This window comes from Pseudogymnoascus destructans (assembly GCF_001641265.1).
Source record: "Pseudogymnoascus destructans isolate 20631-21 unplaced genomic scaffold scaffold_9, whole genome shotgun sequence".
Classification (NCBI taxonomy): Eukaryota; Fungi; Ascomycota; class Leotiomycetes; order Thelebolales; family Thelebolaceae; genus Pseudogymnoascus; species Pseudogymnoascus destructans.
Window position 1 is genome coordinate 847,695 of NW_020167528.1, and position 24,131 is coordinate 871,825.

Sequence of the window (24,131 nt, forward strand, 5' to 3'; positions counted from 1 at the left end):
GAATGACCTCCCTTCATTTCGAAAGCTTATTTACCCAAGAACAATTCTTATTTGCAGAAGATTAGATCACGTAAGCGTGCCTTATCGATTGAGGGGTCAGGCCAGAGCAGTGACGACATAACATTAGCAGCTGCGACACAAAAACAACACCAACGTTCTTATCTAAATACAAACCTTTGAAAATGATTAGCCTCGTTGCTTTTGATCTCGATGGAACGCTTGCCATCAGCAAGCAGCCATTGAAGGACTCCATGGGCGAGGCGCTGGCCGACCTCCTAGCCGTTGCCCACGTCTCCATCATCTCAGGGGGTGACTGGCCACAGTTCGAGAAGCAAATCGCGAGCCGCTTGCCAGCACGTGCTGATGTGACGAAACTATGGCTTATGCCGACCACTGGAACCAAGCTATACCAGAACAAGGGTGATGGGTGGAAGGTGGTATATGCTGAGCTGTTCACCGATGAGCAGAAGAAGGATATCCTCGAGGCATTTGACGCTTCGCTGGAGGCCACTGGATTCACACCAGAGAAGACCTGGGGTGAGCGAATCGAAGACCGTGGCAGCCAGATCACCTTCTCCGCGCTCGGCCAGGAAGCACCCATCTCCGCGAAGCAGCATTGGGACGCTGATTTCGCCAAGCGTAAGGTGATCCAGGTTGACTTGCAGAAGCGCCTGCCCGATCTATCAATCAACATGGGCGGCACAACCTCCATCGATATTACAAAGAAGGGTGTTGACAAAGGATACGGCCTGAGGAGACTGAGCGAGGCGACTGGGCTCCCGCTTGAACAGATGATGTTTATCGGTGATGCCATCTTCCCGGGTGGTAACGACTATCCTGCCAAGCAGATCGGGTTGCCCACTGTCGATGTCAAGGACCCGGAGGGCACTCTTTCGGCAATCGCTGCCATTGTCGCATGCCTCTCGTAATGCAAACGTTTTACAATATGCCTTTCAATTCAAGCATGGGTGCATTCACTGGATGTTCAATGACGGAGATAAAAAATCTCCAAGAATACTGGGGTACGGGCTTCAACTCCAGCAAGATCTAAATTCAATCAATATAGAATGGCTAGGAAAAGTGAAATGCGACGGGAATCACTCAAATTGGACCAGGCGATCCTACTTGGCTAATTTCTTCGTCACTACCATCTGAGTATATAGAACTCGCAACTGCCACAAATTCAGTCACTAATTTGAGAAAACGCCCCTTGATATTTCCCATTCACCAACTAATTATAAACTTAAACCCCCTTCTCAATTCCCAACACTAGCAGTCTTCGGTAAATCGCCCATTCTTTGTCACGGTCAACGCAGAGAACGTAGGCGCCTTGTTCGACGAGGAGGATGGCGGCTGCGCGACCGTTACCGATGCCGTCGCCTGCGGATCCGGCGCCGGTGACTATGGCTGCTTTGCCAGCGAAGGAGCCGCTGATTGGCCTTGATGCCACTTCGGGTTGTTGGCTTGTCATGATTGCTTGGTGTTTGTTAATTGTTAATGATGGGGAGAGTGTGGTGTGGGAACGGGACGCTACCTTGGTGGAACGTGGAGCATTTACCCCACATTGATAGCCGGCACGACTCTAAATTGGACACCTCGGGAACAAAGTTATCATATTTGTTCTGGATCGCTCGCAAAGATTGAGTGGATTTTATAATATACACACGATACACCACCCTCTCCCTATGCACCTTTAAGCCACCCACAATGTGATAACTCAATTCATCCCTCGACGTCAGAAAACCACTTGTGCGCCAGCGCCCCTCGAGTAGTGATCCTCATAGCAGGATCAAAACTCGTCATCCCCCCAACCAAATCCTTGAAGTCTTGATCGAATCCCGGCTTCTCACCCTTCCAGAGACGGAAAGGCTCGCGAGGGTTCTGGACGTTAAACCCGCTGCGGACGACGGTGAAAATCTCACACCAATGGCTTTCGGGGTCGAGATGGCTCAGTAGAGCATCAAACGTGCCAGGTTCCCAATAGGAGAGTTGCCGTTCTAAAATGATAGAAAGAGGTTCCATGTCAGGGTCTTCTAGCTCTTCGGTAGAGGGAGCGAAAATGACAGCGCGTAGGATGACGTATATACACTGAGAGGAAATATTAATATCAACACTGATAGTCTGGGAGAAGAGCGCGGGGGGTAGCTGTAGCAAACTTACCACTATCCCAAACGAAAATATGACAGAAGATAAATTTACAGGGCCTTGGGCATGAGCCTCAGGGCTGCGCCAGAGCTGGTTTCCAACTTGGGATCCCATGATGGCACTGCCCGGGGGCACATACGCCGCATCCTCCAAGTCGGCGAGCTGGACGCTCTTTATAACAATACCTTCAGAGCAACTGCCAGCAATCGAATGAGGGCCTACAGTACCAGCGGGTAGAAGACGATACCACAATTGTGACTCCTCTCTCACAAGACCGCCAACAAAAATGTCAGACCGTATCACAGGGAGAATGAGCATGATGAGGAAGACGCGGACGTGCGAACTAAGAAGCTAGATATATGGGTTGTAGGCGAAGAATCCTCGATGTTTTAAAAATATTGATGTTAAGCACATGCAGATGACATTTCGATAGAGAGAAGACAGCCTATGTTGAAGCTAATGCCTCAGATTTTATTTCCTCAGGGGTACTGTCACAGAAAGATGACAAGGGAATCCTACATCCAGTTGCATTCTTCTCGAAAAAGATGGCACCTGCAGAATGCAATTACGAAATCTATGACAAGGAGTTACTCGCCATCATCAGATGCTTCGAAGCATGGAGACCAGAAGTCGAGGGCACAGCAATGCCAGTCCAAGTTTTATCAGATCACAAGAGTCTTGAATACTTCATGACAACAAAGAAGCTTACTCGAAGGCAAGCTCGATGGGCTGAGTTTCTGTCAAGTTTAACTTTCAAATTATATATCGACCTGGGAAACAGAACGGAAAAGCAGATGCATTAACTCGAAGACCAGGAGATAGACCAGAAGGGAACGAAGAAGATGACTGCCAAAAACAACAACTTCAAACCCTGCTACCACTCAAGAGACTCCATCCAGACCTCCAAGAGATAAAGAAATTTGAAGATGCTAAGGTGAATCAAGACATCCAACTCGCGCCAGTCCACCTACAGGAAGCAAGTATTCTAGACAAAATCCAAACTGCACAACTTCAAGACAGCTTATGCAAAGACACTATTCAGAAGCTTCAGAATGGAGAACGAAACAGTCCAGACATAGCTCTAGCATATTGCGAGGTGAAGGAAGGGCTCTTATATTATCATAATAGAGTCTGGGTTCCAGAAAGTGCTCATGTCGAACTCTTACAAGAAATTCATGACCAACCAGCAATGGGACACCCTGGCATTGGGAAGATGATTCGGGTCATCAAAAGACAGTATTACTGGCCCCGGATGGATAAGACAATTATACAATACATCAAGAACTGCCATATCTGCAAAAGATCAAAACCTACAAGAGATGCTTATAATGGACTTCTTCAACCAATCCCTGTTGGCAGCCAGCCATGGCAGGAAATATCACTCGACTTTATTACAGGATTGCCATTGTGTGAAGGAAACAATGCTATCCTTGTCGTAGCATGCCGACTTACAAAAGAACGCCATTTTATCCCATGCTTTGCAGTCCAAGAAGGCACAACTGCAGAAGCAACAGCACAGCTACTCCTTCGACATGTATGGAAACACCATGGTTTACCAAATTCGATCATCTCAGACAGAGGCCCCCAGTTTGTGGCTGCAGTGTGGAAAATCCTCTGCAAAGTTTGGAAAGTTATAACAAAATTGTCTACTGCCTTCCATCCAGAAACGGATGGGCAAACTGAGAGGTTCAATGCAGAACTTGAACGATATTTACGAGCTCATGTTAACTATCTCCAAGACAACTGGGTCAAATATCTTTGCATGGCAGAATTTGCAGCAAATGCTCTACCTTCAGACTCTACAAAAATCAGCCCATTCTTTGCAAATAAGGGCTTCGAGCCAAGAATGAGTTTTGATATTAAGAACAGCAAGTTCCAAATAGCGCCACAGTAACACAAGGATATGATACAAAGCATGAAAGATATTTGGGAGTTTCTGCAAGACCAAATCGCACTCTCGCAAACTCACATGGAGACATTCGCAAATCAACGCAGGAAAGCTGCACCAAGATATCAGGTTGGAGATCAAGTATGGCTATCTACACGAAATATCAGGACTCAGAGGCCATCGAAGAAACTCGATCACAAGCAAGTTGGTCCGTATAAGATTCTCGAACAAATTGGGCAAGTGGCATATCGATTAGAGCTACCACCAAGCATGAAGATACATCCTGTCTTTCACAGCAACCTCTTACGACTTGACTCAGATGATGCTTTACAAGGCCAGCACCATGAACCACCCCTGCCAATCGTTATAGAAGATGAAGAAATCCTAGATTCTAAATTCCTACGGAAGAAGCTGTTCTATATGGCAGCATGGAAGAACCACCCACCAGACAACACTTGGTATCCTGCTACAAACTTCAACAATGCACCTGAACTCACACAAGCTTTCCCACTGAAAATACCCACAGAAGCCACAATGATCTTACTCTTGATCAGGAGATCAATCTTAGTAATGGGGGGGGGTAGTGTTACAATTATAGCTTACAGCTTGTTACAGTTGTTATGGTTGTTACGGTTGTTACGGTTGTTACAGTTGTTACAGTTGTTACAGTTGTTACAGTTGTTACGGTTGTTACGGTTGTTACGGTTGTTACGGTTGTTACGGTTGTTACAGTTGTTACAGTTGTTACAGTTGTTACAGTTGTTACAGGTGCACCTTAGCCACCAAGGCTACAACCAAGTGGACAACTGTATATTACAAGGAATAGCCTCACCTTCCTTCCTTCTTCTTCTTCTTCTCTCTTTAGATTTAATTTAGCTTATTATTCTCCGGACTGGCTTCTTGACCTCCGTGACCATCGTAACAGTAATAGTGTATCTCTATACTACAGCTTCGAAAATATCTTCATCTCTGTCAACTATCTCTTTATCTATAGGGTTGAGAGAATCTGCAATTGGCATGACATCTCCTAGTAGCCTTGCAATTTCCATTCCCAGTTCCTCGACCTTAGCAGTATTATCTTAACGCATATCCATATTTTCTGGTTTTTTTATAAGAGTCGATCGCCACCAACACTTCTGGATTTTTGGTGCTTTAAGTGCTTCCTACGTAAGTCGACTCCACTATATCGCCTTTAGAATATTAACTGTTTTATTAGGGTTCTTATTAGCCTCGAGCTGGCATAACATTACTTAATCCATTGTTTTCAATACCTAAGTTTGAAGCTTGCAATTATTCCCTAATCGAGAGGTTGCTAATTAGATGTCGTATTTGGTAGAAGCTAAGCAATTCGAACATTCAACAAACCTTGTAATCTACTAACAAGTTCAACTCCGACTTCATGTCTAGAGAAGTTATCAAGTAATAACAGTATCTTGCGATGCTTCATTTTCTCATTTAACCAGTCTAGGTATTCTTTCATAATTAGCCCTGTCGTCCATTTTGTCTCGTTGTATCGATATTGAAAGACTGGGGCTTCTGTGACAGTCTTTTTCAGAAGTGTGAATGCTTCCTGACATGCTTCTGTCCATTCGAAGACATGGTCTTTTTTCGTTAAGTTGACGAGTGGTTTCATGATGTTTGAATAGTTCTTGATAAACCTTCGATAGAACACACAGAATCCGATAAAAGCTTGCGTGTCCCGTAATGATTTTGGTGCTTTCCAATTGAGTATAGTGTTCACCTTTCCAGGATCCATGCGAATTCCATTAACTCCAATGATGAGTCCTAAGAATTTTGTCTCTTGAATGAAGAATTCGCATTTTGCTATATCTGCTTGTAGTCCTGCTTCTCGAAGCTTTTGTAGAACCATTTTGACATGCGTAACATGTTCCTCCTTACTTGTGCTATAGACAAGAAGATCGTCCATGTATGCAGTGACGAATTTGTTTATGTATTCCATTAATGTTTCATTCATATATCATTGGAATGTTGCTGGGCCATTCATACATCCAAATGGGAGAACTTTGTATTTGTATGATCCAAATCGAGTTTTGAATGCTGTCAGATCTTCATCCTCCTCTGTCTGCATGCGAATTTGATTAAAGGCATGTCTAATATCAATCTTTGTAAGATATTTGGCACCCGTGATTTGAGCCAATGTTTCATCAATGAGGGGAAGTGGGTATGAGTCTTTCCTTGTGATCACATTTAGTTTGCGATAGTCTATGCAAAATCGAAGTCCACCTCCTGGTTTGCGTACAAATAACACAGGTGAGGCAAATGGTGCTTTGCTAGCTTCGATGAATCCTTTGGTAAGATTGTCCTCCACGTATTTCTTCACAAGATCAAGCTCTTCTCAAGACATGTTATAGAGTGGTGCATGCCCTAGTTTCGAGTTCCCTTCTAACACAATGTGATGATCTGCATATCTGTGAGGCGGGAGCTTGTCTGCAGCCTGTTTTGAGAACACATCGAGATATTTATGGAACTCCTTTGGGAGGATCAGTTTTGGGTTAATTTCTTTCGTTTCCTCCTTTGCTTGTTCAGCGAGTATATCTTTAAATGATACTGCAAAAACCTTAGCTCCTTTCTGCTTCTGAAGCATATTGAATGGTGCAGCTCCAATCATTGTAACTTTGTTCTTATTCTTATAATGAGGTTGGAGGGCTGGCTTCGGAGCTTCTTTATCTTGTATTTCCTTCTCAGCTTGGGGACTTGTAGTTTTCACTTTTAAAGTGTCTGTTGGTGTAGTGTGCTGGCAGTGACCCTTTGTAAAGATGACTTGGTCGTTTACCATATTGAGTGTGACTCCATGCTGCTTCATCCAAGCTTTCCCAAGAATGATAGAATGTTTCCCAAGAGTAGTAATGAATAGAGGGCATAGACTTTCAACGTGATCTCCAATTTGTAGTCGAGGGTATATAGCATGCGTAACTGTAGGTGCTGCAACTCCATTAAATCCTTCAATGTTCTTTGGTTTTATAAGTTGGATAGGAGAGATGTTCTCAATTTCACAAATTCGTTTTGCGTCAACAGCATTCACAAAGCTTCCACCTGTTGCACCGCTATCCATTAAGGCTTGCATGACAATTTGATTCCTTCCTATTCTGCAGGTAGCTAAGAATGGAGTGTCATAGTCGAAATGGGATAATGATGAGGCAGAGGAGGCAATTCTTGCTGTAGAACCTCTAGCGACGTCTTTTCTAGAGGCTATTCTTTTCCCGACTCATACTGGGTAGGATCCTCAGTATCAGAGATCTCATTGAGTCTGCCTTTCTGTTTCTGAGGGCAGTCATGAGCACGATGGCCGCTTTCGTGGCAATGGAAGCATTTGCCAAGCTTCATGAGCGATTCTTTCTCAGGATCTTGGTGGGGAGAGCGGTAGAGCTTCTTCTGTGGTGCCACTATTTCAACAGCAGTACTAGCAGTAGGGCTCTGGCCACTCTGCTTCTGGTAGGCGAACAGCTGTGGCTTCATTCTCTTCTCCTTTTCTTGAATTCTCTGTAGGTTTTGGTCCACAAGCATGCATTTCTTCGCGAATTCATGTAGGGTGGTAGCTCCCACTTCTGCAACAAGGGCTTTCTGCATGCCTTGGTTGATTTTAAATCGGAGATCGTCAAGCAAGGTCTCTTCTGAGTAGTCAAGTGTTACGACGGAACAAGAAGGCTGGCCAACTACAGGACAGGAAGGAGGGAGGTCGCATGAGACCGGCCCTGGTACCTGGAGGGGCAGCGGGGAATAGTAGTTCCGAAAGTATCACGTGACGGACTCGCAGGATGATGAGAAGAGTCCTAAGAGTCCAGGACTCCGAGGACTCGAGTGAGTTCCCAGGAGTCCACTAGGCACGTGATGGACTCGCAGGATGATGAGAAGAGTCCTAAGAGTCCAGGACTCTGAGGACTCGAGTGAGTTCCCAAGAGTCCACTAGGCACGACGCCACTATATAAGTAGATAGTATTTCCTTAGATAGGAGCTTCGTGCTCAACTCAATACAGTATTTGTTATATACTAGTAACGTGTTACTTGAAGCCTTTGTGTCTGATCCCCTGCCTCCTCTGATAAGTAAACCTTTACGCAAGAGAACCTCTGTGTCTTCTATCGTTTAGAAGTCAGCGTTACATCAAGCTCTGCAGTGAGTCTCTGGAATTCAGCCCATAATGTTGTAAAGGTATTCTTGCCTTGGTATAACTTGTGATACTCAGTTTGTGCAGTGTGTCTCCTATCGGGGTCGCTAAACACTTTCTCAAGGAGTTGGAGGGTTTCTTCTGCTGACTGAAGCATGTTTGGTGAGGTAATGCGAAGCCTTGGGTTCACATGGCGAACTGCGAGTCCTCCTAGTCTGCTTTGGAGATAACTCATCTGCATCTTGTCATTTGGGAAGTGGTCGATGTTGGCTTCCAGCTTGAGTCGGATCTTCACAACCCAGTCTTCAAAAGCTGGTTCAATCCCATCCATAAGAATAGGAGGATCCGGGGCTCAGAGAGCAAAAGAAAGGTGAGATTCAATCTTATGTTACGATGGTCACGGAGGTCAAGAAGCCAGTCCGGAGAATAATAAGCTAGATAGAATCTAAAGAGAGAAGAAGAAGAAGAAGGAAGGAAGGTGAGGCTATTCCTTGTAATATACAGTTGTCCGCTTAGCAGTTGTAGCCTTGGTGGCTAAGGCTGCACCTGTAACAACCGTAACAACCGTAACAACCGTAACAACTGTAACAACTGTAACAACCGTAACAAGCTGTAAGCTATAATCATAACAATTATAGAGGAGGATGGGATTGCAGACAGGGACGAGGAAGGGGAAGGGGAAGGGGAAGAGATACGACCATCACTTGCGGAAGCAAGCTAGGCGCTGAATACCCTTCAATTATTTGCTTCCCTCACTAAAGATGGAGGTTGGATTTTAGTAATAAAGGCATTAGAACAGATTAGTAAGGATATCTTGCAAGAGAAAGTCGTGAAGAGTACCTAACGTTTACTAGATGGCTGGGTGTCAAAGTAGCATACAAAAAAAAATTACATATATTCCTTAGATTTCTGTGAACCTCCACATAAGGATATCCTCACTATAAGGATGCCACGCCTAGTGCTTAGAACTTGTTTTGCTTAATGACAGATAATGATATTAAACACTAGCACACCTACTAGACAAGCTAAACAGTAGTGTATGGGGTGTTGAACTGTGTACACGTATTTGCGCCTCATAGCTGCTACCCTCATAGCTGCTACGTAGCCATTAAGATGCCTCCTCCTGATTCATTTGACTCTTCGCCCTGCCAAGTTTGTGTCAAATGTAGTTGCTAGCGGCCCGATTCTGACTTCTGTCCTCGCCTTTAGGGCGGCCGTTATACTACTTGCACCACCTGTTCAGTTTGTTCATAGTACCCCTTTCTTATATGTAGCAGTCTATAACGTTCGCTAGGAGTTGGCCACAGCTGCTCACGTCTCTCACAATGCATTACAGGCCCTTAGGGGATCCGCATTAAATGCTCCTTGACTCACTCGATCTATTTCAGGACGGCCTGCCCCTAATGTCCTCATAAACCCATGGCCTGCTCGACAGGTCCGGTCTGCCATAGATTTACAGGAGGTTGTTACAGTTCACCAACCTAAACCTTGATTCTACAATACTACAGCATCTACATGTTGAGTTAATGGAGTATAATCTGCTAATTTAGCGATATGCAACGGCCTGCGAGCATCTATAGCAGCAAGAGCAACATCCTAGTCCATTTACCTTACTTTGGAATCCAGCTGCACAGTTGGTTCTTAAGTCAGGTGCTAATAGGCAGCGTAAGAACCTCCCTACTACAGAGGAGATAGGGGTGTTGATTCCTAATAACTAGAATGAGAAGAGCTGCTAAGATATTGTTCTAGCAGTCTGTGGAGTTAATAGACAGATGAGCTCACACATGTCCGTTATTAGCCTAACGCTCCTGTTGGTACTAGAGTCGATTTCAGCTGTTGCAGTACTACTCGCCTCTTTCTTGGCCTTCCCACCCCCAAATACGGAGAAGCGCATGCTGTAACTTGAAGGGTACAAACTTTTTTACTGGACTGCCACGAACATGATGTAACGGGTGCCGCCGTTACAGTACATGTGGTATATAAAGCGTGTTACGCGTATTCCGGGCGAGCCGGAATACTGTAGTCTTTTTGGCTCAGTGGGATGTAGCGCGAGCGTAACCGTACATCATTACACATGACCCCTGTAGACTATTTGTTCCAAAACAACCTCACTGTCCCCTTTTCGTGAAAGAGGCGTTGACCTTAGCTGAAAAGCTTTTTTTTTGTTTCCGAACTCCTCGGAGCATTCTCCGAACTTTTTGTTTCCTTCTTTCCAATGTAGCCGAGAGGCAAATATCCCTCGTTAAGTTATCACTTTCCTCTACTTTCACTACGGTCCATAACACCTCGGTCGCCAGATCGCCATGGTGGGATAATATATTTCGGAATGCCTTCTCCTTCAGTAGCACAGGGGCATTTTTTACGATGATCTTCATAATACCGTTGCGGATTGGCCTGCGGTAAAGTTCGCAGATTTGAGAACCATAAACAGTTTTATGCTTTTCGCAAGGCTTGGTGTTTTCCACAGCCTCGCTGCAATCTCTTCAAATTTCTTTGCTGCATGCTCCATGAGGGCATTCAAGTGGTGATGGTCAGCAATAACGAAGCTCGATATTCACACGCAGCGCGTCTCTATTCCAAAGTGGCCGGCCAGGTTCTTACGGGGGGATCAAGTATGTCAGAAATCTCACCTTTCCATGACTCAGTTTCGATCTTTGTTCTGTGTGGAAGGTTGGTAGCCGCGTGGTTCTGTTCACGCTCGTCGTCATAGTCGCCTTGGTAGATGAAGCGCAACATTTTCTCCACGATCTTGGGCTGGTACTTATTGAGGTCAATCACGCCGGGGAAAGCCACCTTCTGTTTCAAGTAGATCACCTTCTATGAGATAGAACGCTTGCCTCAGAACACTTATCAACCATTTTTTCGAGGGTATATGGCGCTGTGGAAATCACAGTGCGGTGAACGTCCGCAGGTCTCTGTATTTCCCGCAATCGAGAAGGCTAAAAAATAGAATGTTAATAAATAACGCGACGTAGTAGAGTAAGGAACATATTACCTGTCCATCGTCGTGGTAGTTGATGCGAGTAGTATATTCAAGTAATGAATATTGGTTGGAGTGACGACAAACGAGGAAAGGGGAAACAAAGAAATAAGGGGGGTGTATAAAGTAATACGGAGAATAATGTAGTGTTGAGTATGATTCTGACGTGAATTTATCTCCAAGTCTTGTCCTGGACCTTTTGCAAACTTCTGCAAGGACTTCTGCATCCAGATTCCTTCCGAGACTATAGTAAATCTCGTAGTTATATAGACTCCGTTTACTCGAAGGGCGCACACAGGTTGGGAGATAGAAGGATGAAACCTAGCGGAAAAGAGTCGTTCATAATTCACTGGAAACATATTCTGCCCGTCGTTTATCCCCCACCTTGCCGAGGACCATCATAAATCCACCCCTCCATTGCAACTGCCTTCTTCAACACCTCTGCTACCAACCCTGATGCTCAGTCAACAAGCGCCATGACCAACCACTCCTTCTCACCCAGAGCCCGTACATGTCTGACGGCTATCGCATCTCCCAAACTCCCAATTCTCTTCGTTCAATCCCATGATACCATCAAGATCAGTCAAAAGAGTCTCGACCTACATTCACCTTCTGCCCGAAGTGATTTTACTAGTGTCTCGAACTTGAAAGCCGTCGACGCAGTTATGGACATGTGAGTGGCCTTCACTAGACAACTTCACTGTCCCTATACCAATTCTTTAATCCAGCCTCCTCGATTCAGGAAAGTACAGCGACATGCGCATTACATGCGAGGAACAAACATGGAATGTGCATCGCTCAGTGGTCTGCGCTCATTCGCCTGTATTTGCAGCCATGATTGATGGGGGGTTCAAGGTATGATAGATCCCACCTCTCTGTCAACTACAAAAAAAATCAGGCAAGCTCAGAAGCTAACGAATACAGGAAGCTCACAGCGGCGTCATTGACCTCCCAGCCGACAAAGCAGACATCGTGGAGATGATGCTCCGCTTCCTCTACCAAGGCGACTACGACGACCTGCGTTGTTCTACCGCACCAGGCGAGGATCTGGTAGAGCTTAACGCGGATGCAATGGTTGTGAATGTAGAAGTGTATGTCATAGCTGACAAGAACGGCATCCCCGCCCTAAAGGTTCTTGCCCGGCAAAAGTATGCAGAGCTTGTGGCAGAGATATGGCAGGCAGAGTCTTTCATGGATAGTGTGGAGATGGTGTTCCAGGAAACGCTGCCTGGTGATTCCCTGAGGAAGTTCGTTATCGAGACGGTGGTGTTGCACATACATACTCTAATCAGGGAGGAGTGGTTCGTGGCGATGCTGGAAGACCAAGGGGATTTCGCAGTGGAAGTATTGAAGGGAATACTAGAGCTGGGCCGAAGTATTTGGGCTGCATCTTCTAGGGGGGCAGTTAGCAAACCCCATAAGAAACTCAACAACTAGCATCGGGAAACCAGGCAAGGTTCAGATCTGATGAGTCGTGTTTGAAGTTCAAACAGGGAAAGGAAAAGTTGTGAGTGTAAGGATAGATTCATATGAAAAGGGAAGCTCGAGCAAAAAGTGAAAAGTAGATCATTAATCGAGTATCGCCTTGGGGCGCGTAGACGCCTCTTTTCGCTTTGTAGTTGGCATTAATAAATTACAAAACTAATAACGCAAATCCTGTCCGTAACTTAGCTCAAGCAGATTTTCCAAACAACCACTGAATAGCTTCCAGTGATTGTTGTGGTTATGCCCATCAGAGGTTCATGGGTTGGAGCTGACTGGGATGTGTTCGAGTTGAAATTATTGGAGTCGAGTCACGTGCATTCCCCGTCATTGGTCAACCCCACATCTACGTTCAAGGCTCGGTCCCCCATGACTTGCGAGGATGGATGCAGGATCAAATTGTCCCTCGGCTCCCAAGCCCCAGACTAGAACCGCGACTCGCTGACGCCGTGGTCGAGAGACGTTTACCCCAATAATTCCTTGAACCATTGTACAACTCATTGCGACTCCAGCGTTCAGTTACTCGAAGCATATTCTGTATATAATTCGTCATATATTTTGGCTCCTTCAGTCTCGGAGCCACACAGTTACCTCGGGCACATGCTGAAGAGTCGGAGATGAAACTGTGAACTTAACGCGCAAACTACAACACTTCATATCCCTTGCTTATACAGCGCCGGCAACCCTCCAGAATGACGGCTATTATCCAGCATACCCCGATAGCGAACAGGCGCAAGCGCAAGAGAAGACGTCGTCAGGACAAGTCTGCGGTGTTCGCTAGACTGGTGCTGGATGACCATGTCCGAGGCGATGTGGGGATTGTGTCCGAAGACCTCTATAACGAGCTCTTTCCCTCCCAAGACCAGCGTAAGTGGCTGCATCGGTTACGAGTTATTCAGTCGGCTAACAGTGGAATCAAGAAGACGAAACAAACGGCGATGGACCCGTCGGCATACCCGACCTTGCACACATTGCGATATCCCCGAAAGCCCCCTTCACATCCGTGGACGAAATTAGCTGGACAGTCGTGCCCGTGAGGCCATCAAGCGCCCTCGCCACCAATACCATACAATTCGCGCCCAGCTCTGTCGCCCTACAAGGCTTTGCCGAAGAGCTCCAACGCACGACTCCGTCGAAACTGCTCAGTCACAGCCGCAGCGGGATCGAAATCTGGGCACTTGACGTGTTACCCCTGACATTGGACACTGTGTTCGTCACTCTCGAAGCTAGCCTAGCCAAACGACTTGAAAATGGCGAGGGGACGTTCCATAAAGAGCACCCGCTTGCCAACGGCAATCACGCAAATGGAAAGAGCGCTGTGCCGGAAGACCGACTCAGCTCGGCAATTCGAGAGGCACTGTCCTCATTGAAGGTTGTGCACGCAGGTGACTTTTTCCCGCTTCCCCTGGCGCCGCATTCTATCACGCATGTTTTGCCCCCACCAGCAAAGGTGACTCTGTGTGAGCCAGTCGCACAGGGCATCTTGTCGCCAAATACGCGAATCATTGTCACGCAGACGGGGCACCACACGAGGACTGTCAGGAAGGCGTCTAATATGTCCCTGAGGCGCGTTCTAGACCAGGTCACTGAGGTAGATGAGGATACCTCGAATGAGCAGTTCTTTTCGGCCGCCGAAGACCGCTACAAAACCGATGCAGCTCCTGAAGATGATTCGATGACAGAGACCGAGGCCGAAGATCAAGACCTTGACGATACGGACAATCTGTCTGACGATTCTATGGATGAGATGATTTCTTTACAAGCTCCAATGCTACCGTCCTCGAACAGTGGCATGGCTACGCCTCTCGGCCCTGGCCGTAGAACCAATGGCATTGCAACTCCCGGGTCGGTATTTTCAAATTACACCGCGACAACAGCGCGAGTTGGTGGCCAGCGGGGAAGACTCTTCAAAGCGCAAGGTCTAATGAGCCCTCTCCCTGAAGAGCTGCTCCGCCCTACTCCTCCAGCCGACGATGACGATGAAGCACGCATCTACGTTGACGTAAACTCGCTCACCAAGATCGGCTGCTTCTCAGGCGACTGGGTACGCCTAGAGACTGCCTCTGAGCCGCCTGAGCAAGGCATTGGTCTATGGACACTGGGTAGCTTTGGGCAGGCGCAGGATGAGGACTTCATCTGGCGACCGGTCAAGGTTTACAGTTTGCCAGAGGGATACTGGCACAGGGCCGTCACCAAGATACCATCTAGCAGAGGGTCGAAGAGGATGTCATTCTTCGACTCGCAGGTGTCGAAACCCACGAGCCCGACAGTCTATCTTTCACCAATATTGTTGGCCAATCTAGATAGCACGCCATATGTGCGCTTGTCGACCCTGAAGCAGACCCAGACGTTAGGGAAGGCCTCATTACCGAAGATTACCAACACTTCGCTGCCACCCGTTGCCCGCGAGGTGACCTTCGCAAAGATCGCTACACCTTTGGCTACTGAGAAGACTCTACAAACTGCAGCTATTAGCGGCCTCAAGCGACACTTTACTCAGAGAGCGAGGGTTGTCAAGGCTGGAGATATCGTCGGAATTCCGATCGATGAGGCGCTGGGAAGGACATTATTCCAGACTTCATCGGGCAAAGAGGACGCGATAACAGACGACATGCTAGCCAATCCTGATCAGCAGGGGACCGGTTTGACGAAATCTACTGGGGTTATTTGGTTCAAGGTTAGCCATATCACGCACGCACGACGTGAAGAGGTTGAGGACCCTGAGGACGATATCTGGGGCGGCGTAGCAGCTATTGATTTCTCCCAGACGCAAATGGCTGCAGCTGGGACGGAAAAGAGCCGCTTGCCACCGACGAAGGATAGCCCTTGGGAGCACTACTTCAAGCTGCGAGCGGTCTCTAAATCTAGCTCTGATGCTTTGGCCCCGGCTATGCCAGAGCCTCAGCCTCAGCACATCACTCCTCTCCGTCGCCAGCTGCGAGAACTGGTCGCTGCTGCGACAAGCGCGAGGTCAATCCACCTGAAGCTGCCGCCACTGGCTATCCTGCTTGTGTCTACCCAGAGGAACATTGGCAAAGCAACGCTCGCTAGCAGAGCCTGTTCCGACATCGGCCTTCACAGCTTCACCATCGACGCGTATGACATTGTCAGCGAAGGTGGAGCGGGAGGTGACGTTAAGACAGAAGGGTTCCTCAAGGCGCGTGCTGATCGCGCCCTGACCTGCGGCGCGGAGAACACGGCGCTCGTAGTCCGCCACATCGAGGCCCTGGCGGCCGAGCGGATGATCGCGGCTCTGAAGGACGTCCTCGCCGACTCCCGCGTCATCATCGCGACAACAACGGATGTGGACAAGGTACCTGATGGAATCCGCAGCCTGTTCACTCACGAGCTCGACATGCACGCACCCGATGAGGGCGAGCGTGAGAGCATCCTCCGCAGCATCGTCGATGACCGCGGCGTCTCCCTCTCAACTGACGTAGAGCTCGGCGGCGTAGCCGTCAAAACCGCCGCCCTCGTCGCTGGTGATCTAGTTGACGTCGTGGACCGTGCCCTGGTGGCACGCCACACTCGCCTCGAAAGCCTCGCTACCTCGGCCGCCTCGGCCGCCCTCCCCGTCTCCGTGCGCGACGTGCAGCTCTCCGGTGGCCCATCGCGCAGCCTCACCAGCGCCGATTTCAACCACGCTGTCGAGCACGCGCGCCAGAACTTTGCTGACGCCATTGGTGCGCCTAAGATACCGAACGTCACGTGGGACGATGTCGGTGGTCTCGCGCACGTCAAGGATGCTGTCATGGAGACTATCCAGCTGCCCCTTGAGCGCCCTGAGCTGTTTGCTAAGGGTATGAAGAAGCGCTCTGGTATCCTGTTCTACGGTCCACCTGGTACGGGTAAGACGCTGTTGGCCAAGGCCATCGCAACTGAGTTCGCGCTCAATTTCTTCTCCGTCAAGGGCCCCGAGCTGCTCAACATGTACATCGGAGAGTCTGAGGCGAACGTGCGCCGTGTGTTCCAGCGGGCGCGCGACGCGAGGCCCTGCGTCGTCTTCTTCGACGAGCTTGACTCTGTCGCGCCGAAGCGTGGTAACCAGGGTGACAGTGGGGGTGTCATGGACCGCATCGTGTCTCAGCTGTTGGCGGAGCTGGATGGTATGAGCGACGGCGATGATGGCGGCGGCGGCGTGTTCGTCATCGGCGCGACGAATCGCCCGGATCTTCTGGATGCAGCGCTGCTCCGTCCAGGTCGCTTCGATAAGATGCTCTATCTTGGTGTGAGCGATACACACGACAAGCAGGCGACGATCATGGAGGCGTTGACCAGGAAGTACGTATCCCCTCTTTTATTCCCTTTGTCCGTCTCGACCAGACGATACTAACACTACCCCAGATTCACCATGTCCCCCACCCTCTCGCTCCCACGCATCGCCACCCATCTCCCCTTCACCTACACCGGAGCCGACTTCTACGCCCTCTGCTCCGACGCCATGCTCAAAGCCGTAACACGCCAAGCCTCCGCCGTAGACGCACAAGTCAAAACCATCAACTCCCAGCGCGCCCCCGACGACACAGTCACGACGGCGTATTTCTTCGACCACTACGCAAAGCCCGCAGATGTGGCTGTGGTGGTTACGGAAGAGGATTTCATGGCTGCGCAGCAGGAGCTGGTGCCTAGTGTTAGTGCGAAGGAGTTGGAGCATTACACGAAGGTGCGGGCGCAGTTTGAGGCTGTTCCGGAGGGGAGCGGGGGCTCGGGGGGTGTAGATGGGAAGAGGGCTAATGGGGTGGTGGAGAAGAAGTTGGTGAATGGGCGGCCGAGGAGTAGTGGGAAGGGGAAGGGGAAGGGGAAGGCGAGGATGGAGGATGAGGATGAGGGAGTGGCTGTTGGTGGGTTTGGGAGGGCGGAGGATGATGAGGATTTGTATTAGGGGAGGGTGGTGGTGTGTTATGATGCGCGTATATATGGGTTGCATGTAGGGATGTATTTATAGTAATCTTATCGGAGGTCTCGTCCCTATCTACTTGTATGGAATCCAACGCCGTACATGCTCCCCAACCGTGATAGTTGCGCGAGTTGGCCAAGTACACTGCCTAGCCACCCGCCTTCCAGCCGGAGACGAGCGCTCACTCAAATGTCTACAGTATAGCGCGGAGGCTCCTAGGGGGCCGTTTGTGTATAGTAAATGTGTTGCTCATTGGGATAGCGACAACCATGTGTCGCCAAACTAGTAATATGGTACTAACTGAGAGAGTCCCACTCATCGATATCAATCGCTCCGCTCCCGCGTGCATCCCAGATAGACCACCTGGGTATAATATTTATATATACATCGTGCCCAAGGGACGCCATCCAGGCACATCCCCCTTCCCAGAAGAGAAGACCCAGCCTCATTCCCCCTCCTTCCACAGGCACCCCAAACACCGCACCTCCCCCTCCTCTCCCCTCTCAACACAACATCGACTGCAAACGACCTCGTAATGTGACGTGCCACCTCCCCATTCCCGTTCCCCCCTCCCATCTTCATTTTTCTCCCCACCACTCTCCTCCATCTCATCACCCCTACCCTCCTTTCCACTCCCACCACACCGCCTAACACAAACACAGCACACCCTCCCCCCACACCCATCACACGCCCCAAACCCGCCCCCAAGTAAGTCCCCCTTCACCCGCGGCCGGCGCGCACATACCACACAGGGCGATAAGTCCAGTTTCACCTCTATCGCCACCTGGTTCCCCCCCACCCATCCACTCTTCCCATCTCCCATCCCGTCCTCCGACAATATATCACGTTGTTGGTCCCATAATCCCCACCCCTCATCCCCCTCGCGCCGTCGCCAGCTCCCCCCGTCGCAGCGGACTCGTTTGACGCTCCCGGCTCGTAGTAGGCGGGGTTTGAGTATACTCCTCCCCTCCCCTGTTGTGATGTGTGGAGAACCTGCGTCGTCGCGCTTGCGTTTCATTGCGTGTGGTGGTGGAGGAAATGTGAGACGTGTCGGCATCGTCGCGGTGGTTTGTGCGGGTGGGAGGTTTCGAGGTGGGTCGTGTGGTCCTGGTCGTGAGCGTGTAGTTCTCTTCTTCCGTTTCAGTATAAGAGTATGTGTGTCGATGTATGTGTGTTCGATCTGTATCCCTCGTTGCGCCCCTTGCTTGCTGTTCACTGTGTTGCGCAGGCACCAGGTGTTCCGTCTTCGTCTCGAGGTTGGCGTCGAGCAAACCGCTCTACCCCCTTTCAAGCCGATTCTACAACGTTGTAGAAGCACAGCCAAAGCCAAGTTGAAGACAAGTTCGTGTCTCCCTGGCTTGTCGCTCGAGGCGTGTTGTGGCGACAGGAGGCCCGGGAAACGGCAAACAATTGACAGCTTGGTCGAGATGGAAATGGGATGGGCGCCGTTTGTTTTAGTCCGACGACGACCCTGGCGGTTGGACCCGGCGCAAGGGGGCGTGGGAGGTTCGTGCGTATCGATAACGCGCGCGAAAAATCACATTAATCTAACTTAAGTTAGTTATGGTTAATTAACATTCTTAATTCCCCTTACTTGTTCGTCCCTAATTCTTTTTACTATCCGCATCAGACTTCCTATACGCCCATCTCGATATTTACCTTGCGAAAGTGCATACATCTAAAATGTCTATCAAGGAAACATTTGCCAGTCCAACCGGCGAATTGTTTGCGCACCATTTTTCCATGTTCAGGCGAGGCGTGATGAGGATACGCAGACCATGTGGTGGTTCAAACGACTCCATGTGTAGATATGAAGACTCTGGCCTGGCAGATACGCTGAAGGATCGTGGTTATACACCTTGGAGCGCACAGAGATCCCCCAAGGATCTGGCAAGTTGTGGTATTCCCCGAGTTAAGTCTGTATGAACAGCGACATGAGAGGGCGTTTTTATGAGAGAAAGTTTAGACAGCGGCGCCTTCGAGCACGAGGTGACGCGGGGGGTATAGCCATTTCATCATCTACTCAGTATCCGCCTGTCGGCTCGGCCGTTGTGGGCATGACGCTGAACTGCGGGACGCTGTACTGCGGGACGCTGAACTGCGGGACGCTGAACTGCGGGACGTGGCGAGTGGCTGGTTCAGGGACACGTGCTCGGGACGGAGATGGCGAAATGCAACTGGCAAAGCTAGTGGAAGGACATGCATATTGCACGTTGCTGTTTGTGGGTTGGGATGGAATCTAGGGAGGGGGCGGTACTGGAGATGCGTTAGTATGATGACATGAGATCTAGGATCCAACACAACACAACACACAACACGTGGGTGCTTCGCTGTGGCTTAGGTAGACTTGTGAGCCTCGCTCTTTCTCTGCTATAGACTCTGCTATAGACTCTGCCATAAACTTGTGAGCCTCGCCCCTTCTCCGCTATCGACTCTGCTATATATAGACTCTGCCATAAACGTGTGAGCCTCGCTCTTTCTCTGGTATAGATGGACTCTGCCATAAACTTGTGAGCCTCGCCTCTTCCTCTTTCTCCCTATGACAAATGTAAATTCATATTTGAGGCAGACTAAGAGCCGCCGGAGGACTTGCATGAATGTGCCGTCCTATTATTGGCTTCAGCATCGGAAAGGGCGATGAACCTCACATCACAATAAACCCACTTCTTCCTTCTAGAAGACAATCTATCGTTTCTTTTATTTCCTTTTGTTCTTTGTTAGTAAATGTATGGAGTACGCTCTAAGATGGGAGGTGGGGGGACCACCATGCCATTTCACTCCGACTCCGACGACCTCGTGCCTACTTAAGGGACCTGGGGTGGATTAGAGGACACTAGAGGATACTTAGAGTTCTCTAGGGGGCTCTAGAGGACTCTAGGGGGCTCTAGAGGACTTAGGGGGCTCTAGAGGACTTAGGGGCTCTAGAGGACTTAGGGGACTCTAGAGGACACTAATGGGGACTAGTGTCAATTAAGATAACAAGGGGTTCTGTCCCTCCATGCTTCAGTTGGGTCTTATTGCCCTTTTACTGTCATCCCATTGGTTGTCCACTTTTTATGCCAAGATCCCTGCCAAGCTCCCGTCCCCATTTATTACCTCCTTGGTATAAGTTGCCTAGACTTTCTCTTGCCAGCCTTAATTCTTAGGTCTGCCCATATCCCGTGTATCAAATCCCACGTGGGTTGATACTGTATTCTGGCTCGTCCAGAATCACAACGAGCTGGGTGATTTTGTTTCCTTATTCCACGACATTGGTTATTCTTCCGTCCAGCCTTTCTTCGCCAAAGGTTAGTCGCCACGATTAACACGCGCCTGCGCGCCCACCATGAGTATATATATGTCATGTTCGCCATTAAATGCATTGACAAGATCAACCCATTCTAAGCCGACCAACCAACAGCTAAGCCGCCAACATGGTGATGCACGAGTATACCTACGTTTTTGCCTTTGGCACAATGTTTGCGCTTCTTGAAGCGTTCAACAATGGTGCAAGTACGTTCTCCCCGGCCACCACCTATCTCGTTGCTGTTGCTGTTGCTGTTGCTGTTGCTGTTGCTGTTGCTGTTGCTGTTGCTGTTGCTGTTGCTGTTGCTGTTGCTGTTGCTGTTGCTGTTGCTGTTGCTGTTGCTGTTGCTGTTGCTGTTGCTGTTGCTGTTGCTGTTGCTGTTGCTGTTGCTGTTGCTGTTGTTCATGACCTGACCCTCCAATAGACGATGTCGCCAACGCTTGGGCTACATCCGTGTCCTCCCGCTCCGTCACATATCGCCAGGCCATGTTCTTGTGCTTGTGCTTCGAGATTACTGGTGCCATGGCTGTCGGTGCTCGCACTGCCGCCACGATTAAGAACGGAATGTTAGTTGAAACTATAGCAAATAGCCAAGAGAACGTCAGCTGACACCAACAGTATCCCCATCGCAGCATTCCACGGCAACGCTGGTGTTCAACTGTTGGCTTTCGCCTGCGCTTCCGCTGGTGCCGCCATCTGGGTTATGTGGTGTACTCGCCACTCTGCCCACGTTTCCTCGACATACTCTCTGGTCTCTTCCATCGCTGGTGTTGGTGTTGCCGCTGTAGGTGCCAAAAACGTCCAGTGGGGGTGGAGTGCCGGATCCGGTCTTGGTGCCATCTTTGCTGGTCTCTGCATGGCCCCAATCGCATCTGGAATCTTTGCTTCCATCATCTTCATGCTCATTAAGACGGTTCGTGACCCCGAATAACTCGCGCCTTGCGCAATTTGCTAACATCGTTAAGGTTGTTCACTCCCGCAAGGACCCCCTCAAGTGGGCCGTGTTCACCTCGCCCTTCTTCTTCCTGATCGCTGGTACCATTTGCACGCTCTCCGTCGTCTACAAGGGATCCCCCAACCTTGGTCTCGACAAGAAGCCCGCCTGGTACATCGCCAGCGTCACCCTCGGTGTTGGTTTCGGTCTGTTCATCCTCGCCGGCCTCTTCTTCGTCCCATACGTCCACTGTAAGGTCATCAAGAAGGATTACACCCTCAAGCTCATCGATATCTGGCAAGGACCTGCCCTGTTCCACCGCGTGCCCCCGGCAGATGCCACTCAGGCTCGCGTTCCCAACTACGCCGTCGTCCAGCACGACGAGGATGAGCAGGACAACGGAGATATTACGGCCCCAGGCCAAGAGGCCACCAAGGACCTTCACGTTATTGAGACCACCCCTCCTGGCAGCGAGAGAGACGTCGCCAACGAGAAGAGCGCACCCGCCCCTAAGTCCCTCGCCGAGCTCGAAGACGAGTCTGCCGGCATCAACGCTCAAGCCCACTACCGCCTACTTCTCGCCCGCGCTGAGGCCAAGCACCACGCCGAGCTCCGCACCAATAGGGGACCTATCGGATGGGCCATGCGCACTCTCCACAACCACCCCATGGGTAGCGGTGAGATGTACGAGCGCCACAACATGTGGGCCTTCCTTGTCCGCCTCCCTGCCCATCTCGTCTGCGCCCTCCTCTACGGTGTTTACTACGACATCCACCGCTCCCAAGTCGGTATCCTCGGCACCCCTGAGGGCCGCCGCATGGCCATCGTCTACTCCCACGCCACCAAGTACGAGAACGAGGTCGAGTACCTCTACTCCTTCGTCCAGATCATCACCGCCTGTACCGCGTCTTTCGCTCACGGCGCCAACGATGTCGGTAACGCCGTCGGTGTCTGGGCTGGTATGTACGGCGCGTGGCAGTCTGGCCAGACCGTCAAGTCTAAGGAGGACGTCCCCCAGTGGCAGATCGCCGTCATGGCGCTCATGATCTGTATCGGATTCATCACCTACGGTTACAACATCATGAAGGTCATGGGTAACAAGCTCACCTACCACTCTCCCTCGCGTGGTTCGTCCATGGAGATGGGCGCCGCCATCACCACCCTCATCTTCTCCCAGTACAAGCTCCCCGTCTCGACATCCATGTGCATCACCGGTGCCACCGTCGGTGTCGGTCTCTGCAACGGTACCTTCAAGGCTGTCAACTGGCAGCGTGTTGGTCTCCTGTTCTTCTCTTGGGTCATGACTATCCCCATCGCGGGTCTGATTGGTGGTGGTCTGATGGCCCTCGCCCTGAACGCGCCGAGCTACCATTGAAATGCGCCTGGTCTTTAATTGAGACGGGATTTCGATGGGGTCGGGTGTTAGGGGGGGGGGTCGCGATGATGTCGGTCACAATTTGCACTCCTTGGAACTTTATTTTTACAGTCATAATTGCACTTTATTATTAGCACACAATTGCAGTGCCATTTCCACTATACCTTGCCCCATACTTCTGATTGTAGTGATGAATGCGATGAAAATGTAGACTGTAGAGGACGCTGAGCCGGCGGTTGACAGGGTCGCTGTTAGGGAAGAAGCCCCGGCTCCATTTTCAGATAGCATCCATACCACGCTTCAAAGGGACCTAAAGCTTGTCGCGTTGCTGATCAAACAGTCCCTGGTCAAACATCGACCCCCGAATCGCGGGACAATTTCCCTTATAATTCGAGAAGCCTTCACATTATCAGCTATCAGCGCACCCACGTGCTGTCCGTCACCGCCTTCTTCTCCCGTCACTGGTCTCTACTGGTATCATCGCTCTCTCTCGCTGCGATCGCACCTCAATCGAGGACTAAACCCAAATGACAGCTCGTACCAGAGCCCACACCATAGCCTCAAGGTATAGATCAGGTGTAGTAAGGTGTATTTTAATTCTCGGCGACATTATAGAATGTCGCCGTTAGTATCAATATCCCCAAGTTGTAAGATGCCTCCTAAACTGTGTAATATCAATATCCCCCAAGATACGAGATGTTGAACGAGGTGGTATCGCTACAGACTGGAGCTACTACGTTTGAAGATGGCTAGTTTGTGTCTAGTGAGAGGGCATGTCATGTACGAAGATCTTAAAAGTTTTATAAGTAGAAAACAGGCTTAATGGCCATTCACATATCCCCTCCCCCTCCGTCCCAACTACAAAAAATATAAAATAACAGAAAGGCAAGAAATAGAAAAAACGTAAAATGTCATGGTCCTGCCTATCCTGTATTGTCCCGTCACGTCCTATCTGCCACATGTTGCCTGTACAGTCAACTCCCGTTAAGTCGATACAATTGGTGACACGTGTAAATATCG

The 24,131-nt window shown here is 49.6% G+C and overlaps 7 protein-coding genes across 7 annotated transcripts; 4 read left to right on the forward strand and 3 right to left on the reverse strand.

Moving 5' to 3' along the window:
• Window positions 1–182: 182 nt before the first annotated feature.
• VC83_04333 (uncharacterized protein) lies at window positions 183–929 on the forward strand (the record flags this gene model as incomplete). The annotated part of the gene is made up of 1 exon (XM_024467967.1): window positions 183–929. The coding sequence occupies one exon, from the start codon at window positions 183–185 to the stop codon at window positions 927–929; it is 747 nt and encodes a 248-aa protein (XP_024324478.1).
• Window positions 930–1,243: 314 nt separating this feature from the next.
• Window positions 1,244–1,565, reverse strand: VC83_04334 (uncharacterized protein; the record flags this gene model as incomplete). The annotated part of the gene is made up of 2 exons (XM_024467968.1): window positions 1,244–1,476; window positions 1,559–1,565. 2 exons carry the CDS (start codon window positions 1,563–1,565, stop codon window positions 1,244–1,246), a joined length of 240 nt encoding a protein of 79 aa, XP_024324477.1.
• Window positions 1,566–1,722: 157 nt separating this feature from the next.
• Window positions 1,723–2,463, reverse strand: VC83_04335 (uncharacterized protein; the record flags this gene model as incomplete). The annotated part of the gene is made up of 2 exons (XM_024467969.1): window positions 1,723–2,088; window positions 2,161–2,463. The coding sequence occupies 2 exons, from the start codon at window positions 2,461–2,463 to the stop codon at window positions 1,723–1,725; spliced, it is 669 nt and encodes a 222-aa protein (XP_024324476.1).
• A 9,008-nt stretch (window positions 2,464–11,471) lies between these two features.
• VC83_04336 (uncharacterized protein) lies at window positions 11,472–12,879 on the forward strand. The gene is made up of 3 exons (XM_024467970.1): window positions 11,472–11,810; window positions 11,866–11,992; window positions 12,062–12,879. The coding sequence occupies exons 1-3, from the start codon at window positions 11,614–11,616 to the stop codon at window positions 12,572–12,574; spliced, it is 837 nt and encodes a 278-aa protein (XP_024324475.1). The 5' UTR covers window positions 11,472–11,613; the 3' UTR covers window positions 12,575–12,879.
• A 159-nt stretch (window positions 12,880–13,038) lies between these two features.
• On the forward strand, window positions 13,039–17,504 carry PEX6 (peroxisomal assembly protein). The gene is made up of 3 exons (XM_024467971.1): window positions 13,039–13,486; window positions 13,540–16,900; window positions 16,964–17,504. The coding sequence occupies exons 1-3, from the start codon at window positions 13,312–13,314 to the stop codon at window positions 17,499–17,501; spliced, it is 4,074 nt and encodes a 1,357-aa protein (XP_024324474.1). The 5' UTR covers window positions 13,039–13,311; the 3' UTR covers window positions 17,502–17,504.
• A 457-nt stretch (window positions 17,505–17,961) lies between these two features.
• Window positions 17,962–19,639, reverse strand: VC83_04338 (uncharacterized protein; the record flags this gene model as incomplete). Its single annotated transcript, XM_024467972.1, has 2 exons — window positions 19,176–19,639; window positions 17,962–19,063 (listed from the first exon to the last, which is right to left on the reverse strand). The coding sequence occupies exon 2, from the start codon at window positions 18,571–18,573 to the stop codon at window positions 17,962–17,964; it is 612 nt and encodes a 203-aa protein (XP_024324639.1). The 5' UTR covers window positions 18,574–19,063; window positions 19,176–19,639.
• Window positions 19,640–20,510: 871 nt separating this feature from the next.
• Window positions 20,511–23,356, forward strand: VC83_04339 (uncharacterized protein). Its single transcript, XM_024467973.1, has 4 exons — window positions 20,511–21,008; window positions 21,227–21,368; window positions 21,421–21,715; window positions 21,768–23,356. The coding sequence occupies exons 1-4, from the start codon at window positions 20,930–20,932 to the stop codon at window positions 23,109–23,111; spliced, it is 1,860 nt and encodes a 619-aa protein (XP_024324638.1). The 5' UTR covers window positions 20,511–20,929; the 3' UTR covers window positions 23,112–23,356.
• The last annotated feature ends 775 nt before the right edge of the window (window positions 23,357–24,131 follow it).